The sequence below is a fragment of the Nicotiana tomentosiformis genome, chromosome 8 (genome assembly GCF_000390325.3).
Source record: "Nicotiana tomentosiformis chromosome 8, ASM39032v3, whole genome shotgun sequence".
NCBI lineage: Eukaryota > Viridiplantae > Streptophyta > Magnoliopsida > Solanales > Solanaceae > Nicotiana > Nicotiana tomentosiformis.
In genome coordinates this window covers 140,437,328-140,454,507 of record NC_090819.1, presented here as the reverse complement: position 1 = coordinate 140,454,507, position 17,180 = coordinate 140,437,328, and the positions used below count along the sequence as shown (strand labels likewise).

General features: G+C 35.5%; 1 protein-coding gene across 1 annotated transcript; it reads left to right on the top strand.

The window, feature by feature from the left end:
• Positions 1-1,903: 1,903 nt before the first annotated feature.
• Positions 1,904-6,631, top strand: LOC104107723 (RING-H2 finger protein ATL20-like). The gene is made up of 3 exons (XM_009616605.4): positions 1,904-2,488; positions 3,030-3,352; positions 5,906-6,631. The coding sequence occupies exons 1-3, from the start codon at positions 2,100-2,102 to the stop codon at positions 6,358-6,360; spliced, it is 1,167 nt and encodes a 388-aa protein (XP_009614900.1). The 5' UTR covers positions 1,904-2,099; the 3' UTR covers positions 6,361-6,631.
• Positions 6,632-17,180: the final 10,549 nt, after the last annotated feature.

The following is a 17,180-nucleotide window of genomic DNA, read 5'->3' as shown; positions in this document are numbered from 1 at the left end:
TATATGAGAAGTAAATAGTGAGAAGTTATGGTGTTAACACTAAAAATCTGGATCCAGCTTGCACTTTTTCCAACCTAAAACACGCTTCAGTAGTTAAATTTTCACCATCAATTAACATTACGTTGCAGTTGCAATGCAATAGCACAATAAACAAGTCATGTTTCTGCTTTCATACATATTGACAATTTGTTTTAATGGATATACAGCTTTTTTGTCATTTTCCCTTTTTCTTTATTTTTTCCTTTTTTCTCTTAAACAAATAAACTTTTTTTAACAAAGGAATAGAAAAGGGAATCATCCTTGACGAGATTTAAATTTACAATTAAGTAGAAAAAGAAAATGACAACCAGGTGGCCACGACTCTAATAGGTTTATTTAACCCTCTAAAATGATAATGCATATCCATATTTTATTCGAAAAAAATGTATCCACCAAACCAAGATAATTAATATAATTTAGTATAAAAATCGGGTGTTAATAAAATATTTCCTATTCAATTTCGTAAAAGTTATACTAATTTCACTTAGTCGTAATGACACATAACCCAACCCATTAGGTAAGACAAATAACAGTCAACACAACTCTAATGAAGATCATAAATAATCAATAAATAAAATAGTCGAGTTTTCATACAATAACTCAATGATTGGTAATAAAAGTCATGAACGACTAAAATTTAGATTTATAAATGCAATCCAGCAACCATTTCAACTAGATACCATTAAGAGAGCAAGAGAGGAGCAGATGAAATTCTTTAGGAGTTCTTTTCTGCTGACGTCTAAGCTCTCAAGGACTCGGATTAGTGAATGAAATCTAAGAAAGCTGATAGCTCGAGCGAAGAGCGGAGCCTAATCCTATAGCTATAGACTATATAATATTCTATTTTCTCTGTTTTGAATAGTTAGAATCAAACTCATTGCTCGTTAGCGGCATATTTTCCATTTTCCCGGATATAAAAATTAGGTCACTAGCAATTATGGAATGAACTAACTTTTTATTCAATAGAAAGACTTCCTTGCAATATGTTCAACTTCAAACACCTACCCTTTATATATTTTCTTTCTTAGCCATCGTAATCCTTGTCGATGTGTAAAAGTCGAATGATTTGACTATTAAAACAAGATTTCGGACCCTCTCAATTTAATTAATAAAATAAGATGGCTATGGTTTATTTATATAGTATTCTATTTTGCATAATGGTTGAGCCCCGTGCATGATTCCCCACCTAATTCAGTTTGTCTTTAACCTACACATTTCTTATAACATTTTAGAAAATGACTATTAGTAAAGTACAAGATCTAATTATCTATAGAATTAGGAAAATTATACATTTATATATTGTAAGTTTTAATGCCACTATACAACGAGCATAATAAGAACTTCGAAGAATAATCTTCTTCTTTGTAAAAAAAAGAGAGAGAGGAAAAAGTAGTTACTAATAAAACTCGTGAAATAGTTAAATTTGAAAAGTATTGTTTTCCTACATAATTAACACGAAAGACAAGAAGACTCAACCGAATATTAACAATTAAGAAGTTAATATGTATGGTTGTATTATATATATTAAGTCCCCGTTTGTCCATAAAAAAATTTCTCTTTTTCAAAAATTTTTTCTTTCAAAAATGTGTGTATGTGAAATTTTGAAAGTTTTTTTGGAACTTTTTCAAAAATGAGTTTTTCAAATATTTTTCACCACTCATAAAACTACAATATTTTTTCAAGTAAAATACATGTCCAAACATAATTTTTAATTTTAATTTTAATTTTTTTTTTCAACTTAACTTCAAATACTATTTTTTTTCAAAAATTATAATTTTTATGTCAAATGCCTACTAATTATTAACTTGTGCCGACCACTAGAGTTACAATGTCTATATTAATTTATTTCCAACTGAGTTATAGTGCTTGTAATTTCAGTTCATTGCAGTTGACTTCATACTACAAATTTGGACAATCAGAATTCATCTAGAAACTCAAAAAACCCAACATTTTAAACTTTAAAATTTCCAATTTATCACAGTATTCAAATCCCCCTCAGCTTAATTCTCCTCTCAAATACCCATATTCTCACTTTCCAATTTCTCATTTTTGTAAAGAAAATGGAAACCACAGAGCTTAACCTGAAGATTAATCTCATAATCTTCTTTTTCTTCCTTAATCTTTTTCCAGTTTACTCTGTTGATGTTTGCAACCCAACTGTATGTTCAGAAGTGGGTATGGGACCGGAAATCCGGTTTCCTTTCCGGCTAAAAAACCGGCAACCGGACCGGTGTGGGTACCCCGGTTTTGATCTTTCATGTAATGAGAGAGGCCAAACAATTATAACACTTCCTTTTTCAGGTGATTTTCTAGTTATAGATATTGATTACACTGCACAATCTATTATACTTTATGATCCAGATTTCTGCCTTGTGAAAAGACTCATCGATTTCAATATTACGAATTCTCCCTTCAGAGCTGATCATCAAAGAAATTACACAATTGTCAGGTAATTACAAATCTAGCACTTCTCAACTGTTTAATTGAATTTATTACTTTCAGCTCTTATATATATATATTTTTTAAAAGAAGTTTCTTCTATAGCAAGGAGAGGGGGATAAATGAGAATTGATCCACACCTATTGTATTTGTGCGCGAGAGTATATACAGATCCAAGATTTAAAGTTTATAGGTTCAGAATACTATTGAAACGAATTAACATTTGAGTTACTGAGTACGGAATTTAATAATTCTACATATTTAGTAGATTTTTTAACGCATACAATCAAAGCTTAAGTCGAATCCAGTAACTTTAATTGTGCATCTAGCCCGTGTGACAGAATTCTGCTGGTATCACTAGATTGTAAGCTTTGATTAAGCTCATACAATAAACAAATATTATAATTTACTTTAAATTTTGTAATAATTACCGGGTTCAGTTGCATATTTTGAGAATTTTCTTTTTCTTTTTATTACAAAAATATAGATAAATATCAATGCATTTAGTTCAAACTATTGACTTTAGATTCTGAATTGGCGTATGTTGTTAGGTGTACTTCGGATGATTGGCTAAATTACCCAAATTATCAGGTGGCGATTCGGTTATCTTGCCGGGGATTTTCGAGCAGAAATCAGGCGATTTTAGCTATGCCACCAAATATGTATGCACAAGGAAAGCCACCAGGTTGCAAGTTAATGTCAAAGGTTTCAGTTCCTTTGCAATTGGAAGATAACTTTTGGTCTCCAATGGAGAGTCTTTTGCTAACTTGGAGTGAACCCAGTTGTAGGATTTGTGAAAATAAAGGGAAACTTTGTGGGTTTAAAAGTGATACTGGATCTGATATTGCTTGTTCTAATCCTCCCTCTTCTAAAGGTATGTTTTTCAGTCATTTTTCTGTTACTCCTATTAGTATGTTCTTGGTGGATCAGTTTGTGCAATGTGGGCATTGTACTCTGTATTAGAATGTTTGTACGTTATGCAAATGTGTGTGTGTGTGTGTATTTATTCATCATTTAAGGTAGGGAGAAATTACAGGGAACACTCTCCCTCCGTTCCAGTTTATGTGAATCTATTTTCTTTTTTGTCCGTTTAAACTTTAGCTTAAACTTCCGATTCTACCTTAATGAGAAACTTTTATAACCACACAAATACTATGGACCTCTTTTTGATTTTTTTAGGACCACAAATTCTAATAGTTTTCATTTTTTTTAAAATGTCAAATAGGTTCAAATAAATTGAAACATATACGAATCTGAATTAATCAATGAGTGAATATCGAATATCAAATACGGTAGTAGTTATAAAAAAGGGTTATTCATCATTAATGTAAGTCCGGTTTTTGTCTTTCTTTTAACCCCTTTAAAAAATTAATTTTTTTAATAATGTTTGTACGTTATGCAAATGTGTGTGAGTGTGTGTAGGTTATTGGTCATTTTAAGTTATGGAGAAATTCCCAGTAGGGAGTTCCCCTCTAGGAACCTTACTCAACACAAATCTAAATTAATAGCCAGTGAATAGCAAATATTAGATAGTTATAAAAAAAGATATTCATTATATGTAAAATCAATTTCTTTCTTTCTTTGAACCACTTTAAATATTGAATTTTAATAAACTTTGAAAAGATATAAGAAAGTGTTGAAAAGGGTACCAGAGAGTTTCAATAAAGGAAGTGTTGGAATCAATTATTTATGAAGATATGCAAATACTTTATCATTTTGCTTTGATTTTGATTTCCTTTTTTTTTAACAAAAGCTCTTTCCAAAATTTTTAAATTGATTCTTGTTGGAGTTGTTGAACTTACATATGTGTTAGTATGTCACTTGTCCAGTGTCCCAATCAATAGTGTTGCATGGTCCATGTGCTTGGCATGTTACATCATCTATACTATTTTATAGTTGAGGAAAGGAAATATTAAGCAATTTGACAATTTTGGCTGTGGGGTCAAATAATTGTAGCTTACCTAATGAAAGTCGTAACTTGCTTTTGGCTGTTTATTGATCGAGATTGAGTCATGTATGAGGCTCTGATTTCACAAAGTTAAAAGTCTTAGCCATCCATATGCCACCGCACATAACATGTTATTTCTGGAAACCCCATTGACCCCTCAAAGCTACCATAAAATTCAGTTCCTACTACTAGGGGCGGTGGACGACTGCGGATTGGCCCGGGAGAGTCGTCTCAAATATTGATATCATTTTATAAATAAGCCAATAATAAAAAGACAAGTAGAAGCTAGTGAAAGTGAAAGAGGAGTAAGCAGGGTACGGCGAAGCCCTAGGCCGACTCAACATTATTTGTGGCCTAAAGCGAAACTTAGAGGAAGCTTTAATCTTTTATTTTGATATATATATATTTAATAGATTTTATTTTCTAATTATTTGAAATGCAAATTTATTCATAATTCCCTTTTTAATTTATAATATAATCAATCCATTTTATCTCACTTGACACATTATTGAAGATTTATCAATTTTAATTTCTAAAAACTTTGCAAAGACAGTTGTCACAGGAGGTATTAACATTATTCTAAATAATATAGGCATTTGAAAAAGAATTAATTTATTATATCCCTTAATACTTTTAGTTTGAATTAGTCTAAGCCAACACTCTCATAATGACTATTTTCTTTTAAGAAACTTTCACGCTCAAGGCATTGTTTTTTTAGATTCTAATCATTTACTGATCTTAAAGTTTCACCACTAAATAGAATTCTTTTTTTAATATTCTCTGAATTTGTTAAAATATATTTTGAAGTGAAAAATGGTTGTATAAGAAGTAGGAATAATTAACTTAAAAAGATTTTTGAGATTTTGTCAGTTTATTGTCAATATTATGGGCAAATTATTTTTTAAACATGTTCTCGTTATTAAGGCATTGTGTTTTATATTCTTCTCAGATGCAATCAAATATAACAGTAACACTTTTAGTTTTGATTAATCTTCACTAAATTCTACTAATTTCAATAAAATATCTCTTATTTGTGAAGTTTTGAGACCAAATAATCCATTTTGAATTTTTTATTTATAGAAAAAATCCACTATCCTATTACTTATAAGATTGGGCCCCCCAAAATATGAGGCCTAAAGCCGTCGCCTCACTCGCCTAGAGGGTGAACCGGCCGTGTCTGCTACTTCCAACCAACACAAGTTTGGATAAATTTAGGTAGATCCTAAATCTTTTGTATTTACCAGAATTTGAACTCAGATCTCCCATCATTTTTCAGCCTTTTCTTTGAAAGCTAAGCCATTTCCTTTAATAGATTTCTTTACTTCAATGGCCATCTCAAATAAAGTGAGGTAGATATACAAGATTCATATAATTAATCGTAACTAATTCGGATTAACGTTTAGGTAATAACTTGAATATTGGATCCTTCGACCGTTGGGAAAACTCATGGTTTAACAATCGTTAGTATTCTTTGTGCAGGATTACCCAGGGGTGCCAAATATGGCATTATAATTGGAGTTGGAGTACCAGGTTTTGTATGCTTATTAGGATTAATAAGCTTTGCTTTTGGTAAGATCAAGGTTTATGCCCTCCGCCGTGATTTGAACTCTGATCTCCCTACCACCATTAATCTACAATTAGCAATCGCGACGACAGGTCTTAACAAGGCAACCATTGATTCCTATCCCAAGATCGTGCTCGGGGAAAGCAAGCGCCTTCCTAACCCCAACGATGGCACATGTCCGATATGTTTATCAGATTACCAGCCTAAAGAAACCTTAAGAACCATACCAGAATGCAACCATTATTATCATGCTGAATGCATAGATGAATGGCTTAAGCTCAATGCTACTTGCCCCTTATGTCGAAATACGCCAGATGGTTCTTTACATCCTTGCTCATCATCAACTTCTTTGGTCTCATCTTCTCCATAGATCTCACAAAACTCTATTTTAATGTCCTTTCATTGGGAATTTTTGTTGTATATAAGTTGTGATCTCGGTATTGTAAATGGAAAGAAAATAAAGCTTGTAGGATAGAATTCTTTTTTGGCATTGTTTGTTTAGAAAAGGAAAGGACAATTACGTTTTACAAACGAAGTGCTAGTATACATATCGCTTGTCCTCCTAAGTATAGGGTTGAAACTCGATATAGAAATGGATGATTATGTTCTCTACAGTAAAAAATCCACTTGTTGCTCCTTTTTTTCTCCTTGTTCTTAACTCGTAGTATTTGCTTAATAGTGGTACATAGTTTCTACATAAAAACAATGCCTTGACCTCAATAGCTGTCCCGAAACAGTCTAACTGGATTGTTAGGAAAATAATCGAAGCAATGAAATGGTTTCCAAATGTGGATGCTCGAGCAGAACTACAACACTATTATATAAGAAATGCGAGACGACTTCAAAGCCACAAAAGAGAAATAGCTCATAGAATCAGAGAGATTGTACTACAACTACATATTAGAGGACAACAAAATCGCCATTGGAGCAAGTTGTTAAGTAGTTTAAATTGTTTTCCTATCTTGATGTAATACGATACAAGGCTTAGTTTGTCTTCATAGATAGATAGATAGGTAAGAAATAGTTGTCTTTTGGAGCGCTAGTTCGAGAGTCAAAAAGAACTAGCTGATGTACATAATTATACCTGGTTGAATAAAAAAATTCAGTTCGACCAAAAAAAAAGTATTTGCTTAATAGTTATAATTACAAGCACACAATTTTGTAATCCTTAATTACACTTCTTATTGACTTATTTACTAGTAAGTAGTAATTACAAGCGAAGGTATATTGTATTCTTTATAAATAACGATAAAATCAGTTCCTAATTAGCATTACACACTGAAAATTTAAAATATTTATACTTGAAAGTTTCTTAACCAATCGATTTCAAATTGATAAAACTAGTTTCCTTAATAAAGGACAATATGACCAATTTTTGCAGTTATATCGGATTTGGATTACTTATTTTGAAAATAAACTAGTATTTGGGCACGCGCATTGCGCGTGTATTCTATTTTAATGAACATAATTTTTTTTAAAACTAAATAAATATTGTTAAAGAATATTTTTGTGTTATAAATTAAACGTTAAAGAAAAAAATTCAAGTTTCTGAAAATGGTAAATTTTAATCTTATTTAGCTAACAAAGAAACCATCCCCAATAGAAATTCTCGAAAACAAATGTAATGAAATTAATCCATCATGTGTTATATCGTCAGTACGTAGATCATCTTATGTACAAATTTCTTTCATTCTATACTCCATGTGTATGTTGGCTCGAAAGTCGACAAAATTTCTATACATGTTCGATAACACAAAAAGATAAAAGAAGAAAATACGTACACACACAAAAATACAATCTTGACGTACAAATTTCTACAAATACGAAGCAAAAAAGTATGAGTTGTGCAATGAAAATAATGAAAAAAATAAAGAAAAAATAAAAAGAAACATGCACGGTGCTATAGTTCTTTTGCAAGAGCCTGAATCATGAGATAAAAACATATAATGCACTACCCGGCCATCCTTCTTGTCTTCTCTGTGTTAGACGTACTTATGACACAAATTTTGACCATTTGCAGAATTGTTATTTCTTTACTGTACACAATAACACAAATATATATATATATATATATATATATATATATATATATATATATATAAAGGAACGTAGCCTCTAACAAATGCCTCCATCCAGTATTTTAGAATATATTCCACCTCTAATTAATTTTTTTCTGTGTTGAGGGCTAGTAGCTGTCAAATAAAAGCATGAATGGATACTAATATATAGGAGTATTATATACAACGAATTAACGATAATGAATTGAGATTAATAATCTCAAAAAAGAAGTCTCAGAGTTAAAGGCTTCTAATGTAGCCTTAGACAAAAGAGTTTTTAAATTAGAAAACTCTGATCTTGAAAAAGAATTCGGTATTGATATTACTGAAAAAGCAGACGATGAAGAAACGTCAGCAGATAAGTTACTAGGAGCTATTGATTATGCAAAAGATGAATTTTTGCAAAAACTCCATTATTTTACTACTCAAAAGCTTTTAATAAAAATAACTATTTTGATCGATTACAATTTTAAAAAAGAATTTACTGCTTTATTTGAAAGTGTGGCAAATTTGAGTTGTATAAAAGAAGGAGTAATACCTTCAAGATATTTTTATAAAACCACTCATAGATTCAAATGAGTATTTCTTATAAATTACCTAAGGCTTATATTTGCCAAAATGATATTTGTATTTCTGAAGGTTTTGTTTTGGCAAAAGATATTCATCAAGATGTTATATTAGGGTCAACTTCTTTCATAAAATAATGTCCCTTACAAATTGGAATACTAAAAGTTTTTCGGGAACTTTTAATGGTAAGGAAATCACTTTTGAGTTTATAACTCAACCTATTCAAAGATTTTTAAATGAAATTATTTCTAATAATATTTTTGCTAAGGTCAAACAAATTGATTTTCTAAAAAATAAAATTTGTTCTTTAACCATTGAACAAGATTTAAAAAATCCTAAACTAGTTAATAAAATTGATTTATTAAAGAATCAGTTATCCTTACAAATTTGTGGAGACCATCCAAACCAATTTTGGGATAGAAAAAATATATTGTTAGTCTTCCCTATGAAGAAGACTTCTCATAGGGTAATATCCCTACCAAGGCTAGGCCTTGTCAGATGAATTCTGAATATTTAGAATTATGCAAAAAGGAAACTAATTCCTTACACCAAAAGGGTTTAATAAGACCCTCGAAGCCCAAATGGTCTTGTACTGCTTTCTATGTTAATAAACATGTTGAACAGGAACGAGGAGTTTCTAGACTAGTTATTAATTATAAACTGTCACGACCCGAAATTCCCACCTTCGGACCGCGATGGCGCCTAACATTTCACTTGCTAGGCAAGTCAACGTTAGAATAATATTATCCACTTTAAAACAATTTTAAATCTATTAATAACAAAAAAAATAAATGCGAAAGTAAATTCTGAAAATGTAGTGAATAATCCATAAAAATAACGGTGTCTAAATACCATCCCAGAATTGGTGTCACAAGTGCATGAGCTTCTAGAATAATACAAATAACGGTCTGAATAAAATAAAGATGTCTGGGAACAAACACACAGCTAAAGTAAAGTAGACGGGGACTTCAGAACTGCGGACGCCATGCAGTTATACCTCAAGTCTCCTCTAGTAGCTGAAATTCGAGCAAGTCTATGGTACGCCACTAGGACCAACTTTGAAATCTACACAAGAAGTGCAGAGTATAGTATCAGTACAACCGACCCCATGTACTGGTAAGTGCTAAGCCTAACCTCGACGAAGTAGTGACGAGGCTAAGGCAAGTCACTTACATTAACCTGTACGCAATATTAGTAACAACAACAATAATAGAAATAAAGCAAGTAAATCAATTTTAATAGTTGAAGTCAACTCAGCAGTCATAACCAATTATTATTTCAACCAATTTCCATTGCAACGTGCAAACCGCTCCCACAATATATTCATTTACAATCCTCCAAAATATTTATTTTAATCAAGTATATATATAGACTTTTAAATAAGTTTGTTTCGGCGTACAACCCGATCTACCTTCTTTCCTTCTACGCGATCACAGCTTATCCCTCGCGTTCGCAGTGCACTAAGAGTTTACCTTCCACGATCGCGTGCCTATCTTCGCGTACGCGAGGGGTAAAACTCACGACTTACAATTTCCTCTTCGCGATCGTAGGAATGGCTTCGCGATCGCGAATCACAATGCACCAGATGACAGTAGAAGCTAAAAACCATATTTTTCTAAGTTCAAAATTATCCCGTAGCCTATCCGAAATTCACCCGAGCTCTCGGGGCTCCAAACCAAACATGCACACAAGTCCTAAAACATCATACGAACTTGCTCGTGCGATCAAATCCCCAAAATAACACCTAGAACTACGAATTGAACCCCAAATCAAATGAATTTTTCAAGAAAATATTAAAACTTATATTTTCACAACCGGACGTCTGAATCACGTCAAATCAACTCCATTCCTCGCCAAATTCGGTAGACAAGTCATAATTATTATAGTGGACCTATACCGGACTCTAGAACTAAAATACGGATCCAGTGTCAATAAATCCAAGATCAGTAACTTCTTAAAAATCATTAATATTTCAAACTTTTATATTTCATCAAAATTTCATATCTCGGGCTAGGGACCTCGGAATTCGATTTCGGGAATACGTCCAAGTCCAAAATCACGATACGGACCTACCGGAATTGACAAAATATTGATCTGAGTCCGTTTACTCAAAATGTTGGCCAAAGTCAACTTAGTTGAATTTTAAAGCTCTATTTCACATTTTAGTCTATTTTTCACATAAAAACTTTTCGGAATATTGTACGGAATGCGCACGTAAGCCGAGGAATGATAAATAGTGCTTTTCGAGGTCTTAGAACACATAATTAATTATCAAATTTAAAGATGACATTTTGGGTCATCACATTCTCCACCTCTATAACAAACGTTCGTCCTCGAACGAAGTTAGAAAAAGTACCTGAGCTGGTGAATAAGTGTGGATATTTACTCCGCATGTCCGACTCGGACTCCCAGGTAGATGCCTCTACTGGATGACCTCTCTATTGCATCCGAACTGAAGGATAACTCTTATACCTCAACTGTCGGACCTGCCAGGCCAGAATAGCCACCGGCTCCTCCTCGTAAGTCAAATCTTTGTCCAATTGGATTGAGCTTAAATTTAACACATGGGACAGATCACCATGATATTTTTGGAGCATAGACACACGGAACACCAGATGAACCGATGATAAACTAGGTGGTAATGCAAACCTGTAGGCTACTTTACCCACCCTTTCAATAATTTCAAAGGGTTCGATATACCTAGGGCTCAACTTGCCCTTCTTTCTCCAACCATGAATGCAATATCATGAACTTTACGGTCGGCATAACTCTTTTGCCTAGACTGAGCTGTGCGAAGTCAATCCTGAATAACCTTGACCTTATCCAAGGCGTCCTGTACCAAATCGGTACCCAACAACCGAGCCTCTCCCGGTTCAAACCAGCCAACTGGCGAACAACATCGCCTTCCGTATAATGCCTCATATGGAGCCATCTGAATGCTCGACTGGTAGTTATTATTATAAGCAAACTCCGCAAGTGGCAAGAACTGATCCCAAGAACCTCCAAAGTCTATAACACAAGTGCGAAGCATATCTTCTAATATCTGAATGGTGCGCTCTGACTGTCCGTCTGTCTGTGGATGAAATGATGTACTCAACTCAACCCGTGTGCCTAACTCACACTGTATAGTCCTCTAGAAGTGTGAGGTAAACTACATACCTCGACCTGAAATAATAGACACGGGCACACCATGAAGGCGGATAATTTCACAAATGTAAATTTCAGCTAACCTTTCTGAAGAATAGGCAACTGCCACTGGAATAAAATGTGCTGACTTGGTCAACCTGTCCACAATGACCCAAACTGCGTCAAATTTTCTCTAAGTCCGTGGGAGTCCAACAACAAAATCCATAGTGATACGCTCCCATTTTCACTCAGGAATTTCTAACTTCTGAAGCAAACCACCAGGTCTCTGATGCTCGTACTTAACTTGCTGATAATTCAGACACCGAGCTACATATGCAACTATATCCTTCTTCATTCTCCTCCACCAGTAATGTTGCCGCAAATCTTGATACATTTTGGCGGTACCTGTATGAATAGAATACCTAAAACTGTGTGTCTGTTTAACGATTAATTCACGAAGCCTGTCAACATTAGGCACACAAATATGACCCTGCATTCGCAGAACTCCATATTCCCCCACAACAACCTGTTTGGCATCCCCGTGCTGCACCGTGTCCTTGAGGACAAGTAAATGAGGATCATCATACTGCCGCCCTCTGATGCGCTCATATAAAAAAGACCGAGCGACTGTGCAAGCTAGAACCCGACTGGGTTCTGAAACATCTAACCTCATGAACTGATTAGCCAAAGTATGAACATCTGCAGCTAATGGCCTCTCACCAACCGGAATATACGCAAGAATGCCCATACTCACAGCCTTTCTAGTCAAAGCATCGGCTACCACATTGGCCTTTTCGGGGTAATACAAAATGGTGATATCATAGTCTTTCAACAACTCCAACCATTTTCCTCTGCCTCAAATTAAGATCTTTTTGTTTGAACAGATACTGAAGGCTACGATGATTAGTAAATACCTCACACGAGACATCGTAGAGGTAATGCCTCCAAATATTCAGCGCATGAACAATGGCTTCCAGTTCTAAGTCATGAACATGATAATTCTTCTCATGAACTTTCAAATTCCTCGACGCATATTCAATCACCTTGCCATCTTGCATTAATACTGCACCAAGTCTAATGTGAGATGCGTCACAATATACCATATACGATCCTTAACCTGTGGGTAACACCAATACTGGTGTCGCAGTCAAAGCAGTCTTGAGCTTCTGAAATCTCAACTCATACTCGTCTGACCATCTGAATAGGACACCTGCCTGGTTCAGTCTGGTCAATGTGCTTGCTATAGATGAAAACTCGTCCATGAACCGACGATAATAACCTACCAAATCCAGGAAACTCTGGATCTCTATAACTGAAGTAGGTCTAGGCCAATTCTAAACAGCCTCAATCTTCTTAGGATCCGCCTTTATACCTTCTACGGATACAACATGCCCCAAAAAGCAACTGAGTCTAACCAAAGCTCACATTTTGAAAATTTGGCATATAACTGATTATTCTTCAAAGTCTGAAGCACACTCCGAAGATGTTGCTCATGCTGCTCTCGACTGCTGGAGTAAATCAAGATATCATCAATGAATATAACCACAAAAGAATCCAAATAGGGCTTGAACACCCGATTTATCAAATCCATAAATGTTGTTGGCACATTTGTCAACCCAAATGACATCACTAGGAATTCGTAATGCCCATACCGAGTCCGAAAAGCTGTCTTAGGGATATCAGATGCCCTAATCTTCAACTAATAGTAGCCAGACCTCAAATCAATCTTCAAAAATACCTTGGCACCCTGAAGCTAATCAAATAAGTCATCAATCCTTGGCAACAGATATTTTGTTTTGATAGTGGCCTTGTTCAACTGCCGATAATCTATACACATCCGCATAGAACCATCTTTCTTATTTACAAATAATACCGGTGCACCCCAGGGCGAGACACTGGTTCTAATGAATCCCTGATCAAGCAAGTCTTGTAACTGCTCTTTCAATTCTTTCAACTCCGGTGGGCCATACGGTACGGTGGAATAGAAATGGGCTGAATGCTCGGAGCCAAATCAATACATAAGTCAATATCTCTATCGAGTGGGCTGAAATAATACTTGTGATAACAGCTGTAGATGACTCGGCCTTAGGCCTAGCTAGGAAAGCATAAAATCGGGGCTGAGCCCCACCACTTTGAACTGCGTCTCTAGAACAATCTCTAACTAGCTAGCCTCTACCTCTAACGGTCTGACCTCTACCTCTAATGGCCTGACCTCCACCTCTAGCTGGCTGAGAAGGTGGTGTAGCAACCAGTGCCGATATGATGGCACGAGAATCCTGCCAAAATCTAATACTCGCCAACCTAGGGCAATACCTCCTGATGTGACCAATATTCCCACATTCATAACACCCATACTGATGCCGTGGTTGCTGAAACTGAAGCTGGCCTGAATGGGCTGGATAACCACTGTAGTAAATCTGGAGTGGTGGTGCACTAATAGAACCTGAATGTGTACTAAATGTTAGCTGCCCATAGTAAGGCATAATAGGACCGTGACTCCCTGAAGCACCGTGAGATGCATGAAGTGCTGAATAAAATGATCTGGGAGGATGACCCCTACCAAAATTACCCCTGCCTCCAGACGAGGTACCACTGAAACCACCGAACTGACGAGGCCTCTTATCAGACCTCTGCCCTTTCTCATGTGCAAGAACCATCCCGATCCTCCTCGCGACATTAGGAGCCACCTGAAAAGAAATCTCACTTCCGGTCTCCTTCGCCATCTAAAACCTGATAGGGTGAGTGAGTCCCTCAATAAACCTCCTCTCTCACTCTCTCCCTCAGTAGGTAGTAAAAGGAGAGCATGGTGGGCCAAATCCACAAAACGAGACTTATACTGAGTAACTGTCATACTGCCCTGATGTAGACGCTCAAATTGCTTGCGAAAATCCTCTCTCGGTGTGATAGGAAGGAACTTCTCCAGAAATAGCTGAGAGAACTGCTCCCAGGTAAGTGCAGGCAATCCAACTGGTCTGGCCAATGTATAATCTCTCCACCACCTCTTGGCGAAACCCATCATCTGAAATATAACAAAATTAACCCCATTGGTCTCAACTATACTCATGTTTCGTAGCACCTCATGGCAGCGGTCAAGATAATCTTGTGGGTCCTCAGGAGGTGTACCACTGAAGTGAACTGGAAAGAGATTAGTAAACTTATCCAGTCTCAATCAGGCCTCAAAAGACATGGTGGGCCTATCACCGGCCCGTGCCGCAATAACTGGCTGAACTGCCCCAACTAGCGGGGCTGCTGGAGCCTGATTCTAGGGAGCCATCTGCTCCGGAGCGGGAGTAGTGGGCATTTGTGTTGCACCCCCAGCTTGTGAGACGGTCGGTGCCACTAGAAATGTACCATTCTGGGCCACGCCCTCCATAAGACTCACCAAATGGATAAAAGCGACCTGAAGTACTGGGGTGGCAATGAATCCTTCCAGAACCTGAACTGGTCCGACTGGTACATTCTGAACTGGAACTTCTCCCTGAAGATCTACTTGAGGTTCTACAACAGGTGCAGTTGCTCGAGCTCTAAATTGAGCTCTACCTCTGCCTCAGCCTCTGTCTCTGCCTCTGCCTCTAGCATGACCTCGACCTCGACCTCTACGCCTGGCCATAGTTGCCACCGGGGGCTCTGGTCCCTGTCCATTGGTAGATGTATTACGTTTTCTCACCATCTACGAGAGAATAAGAGTAGAATGGTTCAATCATCGATGATAGAATAAATTTGCAAGACAGAAAAAGAAAGAAGTGATATTGTTCCAAAACTTCATAGACTCTAAGAGATAACTACAGACGTCTTCGTACCGATCCTTTAAACTCTACTAAGCTTGCTCGTGACTCGTGAGACCTATGTAACCTAGTGCTCTGATACCAACTGTCACGAACCGAAATTCCCACCTTCGGACCGCGATGGCGCCTAACATTTCTCTTGCTAGGCAAGCCAACGTTAGAATAATATTATCCATTTTAAAACAATTTTAAATCTATTAATAACAAAAAAAACAAATGCGGAAGTAAATTATGAAAATGTTATGAATAATTCATAAAAATAACGATGTCTAAATACCATCCCAGAATTGGTGTCACAAGTGCACAAGCTTCTAGAATAATACAAATAAAGGTCTGAATAAAATAAAGTTGTCTGGAAACAAACACACAACTAAATTAAAGTAGACGGGAACTTCAGAACTGCGGACGTCGTGCTGTTATACCTCAAGTCTCCACTAGTAGCTGAAATCCGAGCAAGTCTGTGGTACGCCGCTAGGACCAACTCCGAAATCTGCACAAAAAGTGCAGAGTATAGTATCAGTACAACCGACCCTATGTACTGGTAAGTGTTGAGCCTAACCTCGACGAAGTAGTGACGAGGCTAAGGCAGGTCACTTACATTAACATGTACACAATATTAGTAAGAACAACAATAATAGAAATAAATCAAGTAAATCAATTTTAATAGTTGAAGCCAACTCAGTAGTCATAATCAATTATTATTTCAACCAATTTCTCTTGCAGCGTGCAAATCGCTACTACAATATATTCATTTACAATCCTCCTCCAATATATTTATTTTAATCAAGTACATATAAAGACTTTTAAATAAATCTGTTGCGGCGTGCAATCCGATCCCCCAATATGGACTTCTTAATAAGTCTGTTGCGGCGTGCAATCCGATCCCCCAATATAGACTTTTAAATAAGTCAGTTACGGCGTGCAATCCGATTCCCCAATATATATATATATATATATACACTTTCATTTCCGGTGCGGCGTGCAACCCGTTCCCCAAATATAACTTTAAACAACTCATAAATGTAATAAAAATTATTCTAATAAATACCACGTCCAATGAAAAACTATTAGGCATCAAGTCACACGATAATTATAATTTATTTATGAACAAACAATGACAATTAGCAATTAATTATAAAAATTATGGAGAAAATAAGTAGTTTAATATTTAGTATGCTAAATGTTAAATAACAATTAGGACACATAAATCAAATAGCATGTAACAATTATTGCAGGAATTCAAGAATTAATATTTGACAAAGAATAGGAGAGAAACAATTATTATATCAATTAATTCGTGTCTTAGAACAATTTATAATTTTCAAATAATTATTCAAACAATTAATTTGACGACGTATAGACACTCGTCACCTCGCCTATACGTCGTTCACATGCATTTCACATAACAAATAATTTAAGGGTTCTATTCCCTCAAGTCAAGGTTAACCACGACACTTACCTCGCTTTGCAAATTCCAATAATTTATTCGACCACAACTTTTCTTTTTGAATTTGTCTCATAAAGCGTCAAATCTATTCACAAACAATTCAATATACTCAATACGAATCATATGAATTAATTCCATATGAATTTATTAATTTTCCGAATAAAAATCCAAAAATCATTTAAATATTCGACAATGGGACCCACATCTC

Coding starts and splice junctions, on each gene's coding strand:
- LOC104107723 (XM_009616605.4), top strand. CDS start 2,100: ATGGAAACCACAGAGCTTAACCTGAAGATTAATCTCATAATCTTCTTT. Junction 2,489..3,029: donor AGAAATTACACAATTGTCAG/GTAATTACAAAT, acceptor GTATGTTGTTAG/GTGTACTTCGGATGATTGGC. Junction 3,353..5,905: donor TAATCCTCCCTCTTCTAAAG/GTATGTTTTTCA, acceptor TTCTTTGTGCAG/GATTACCCAGGGGTGCCAAA.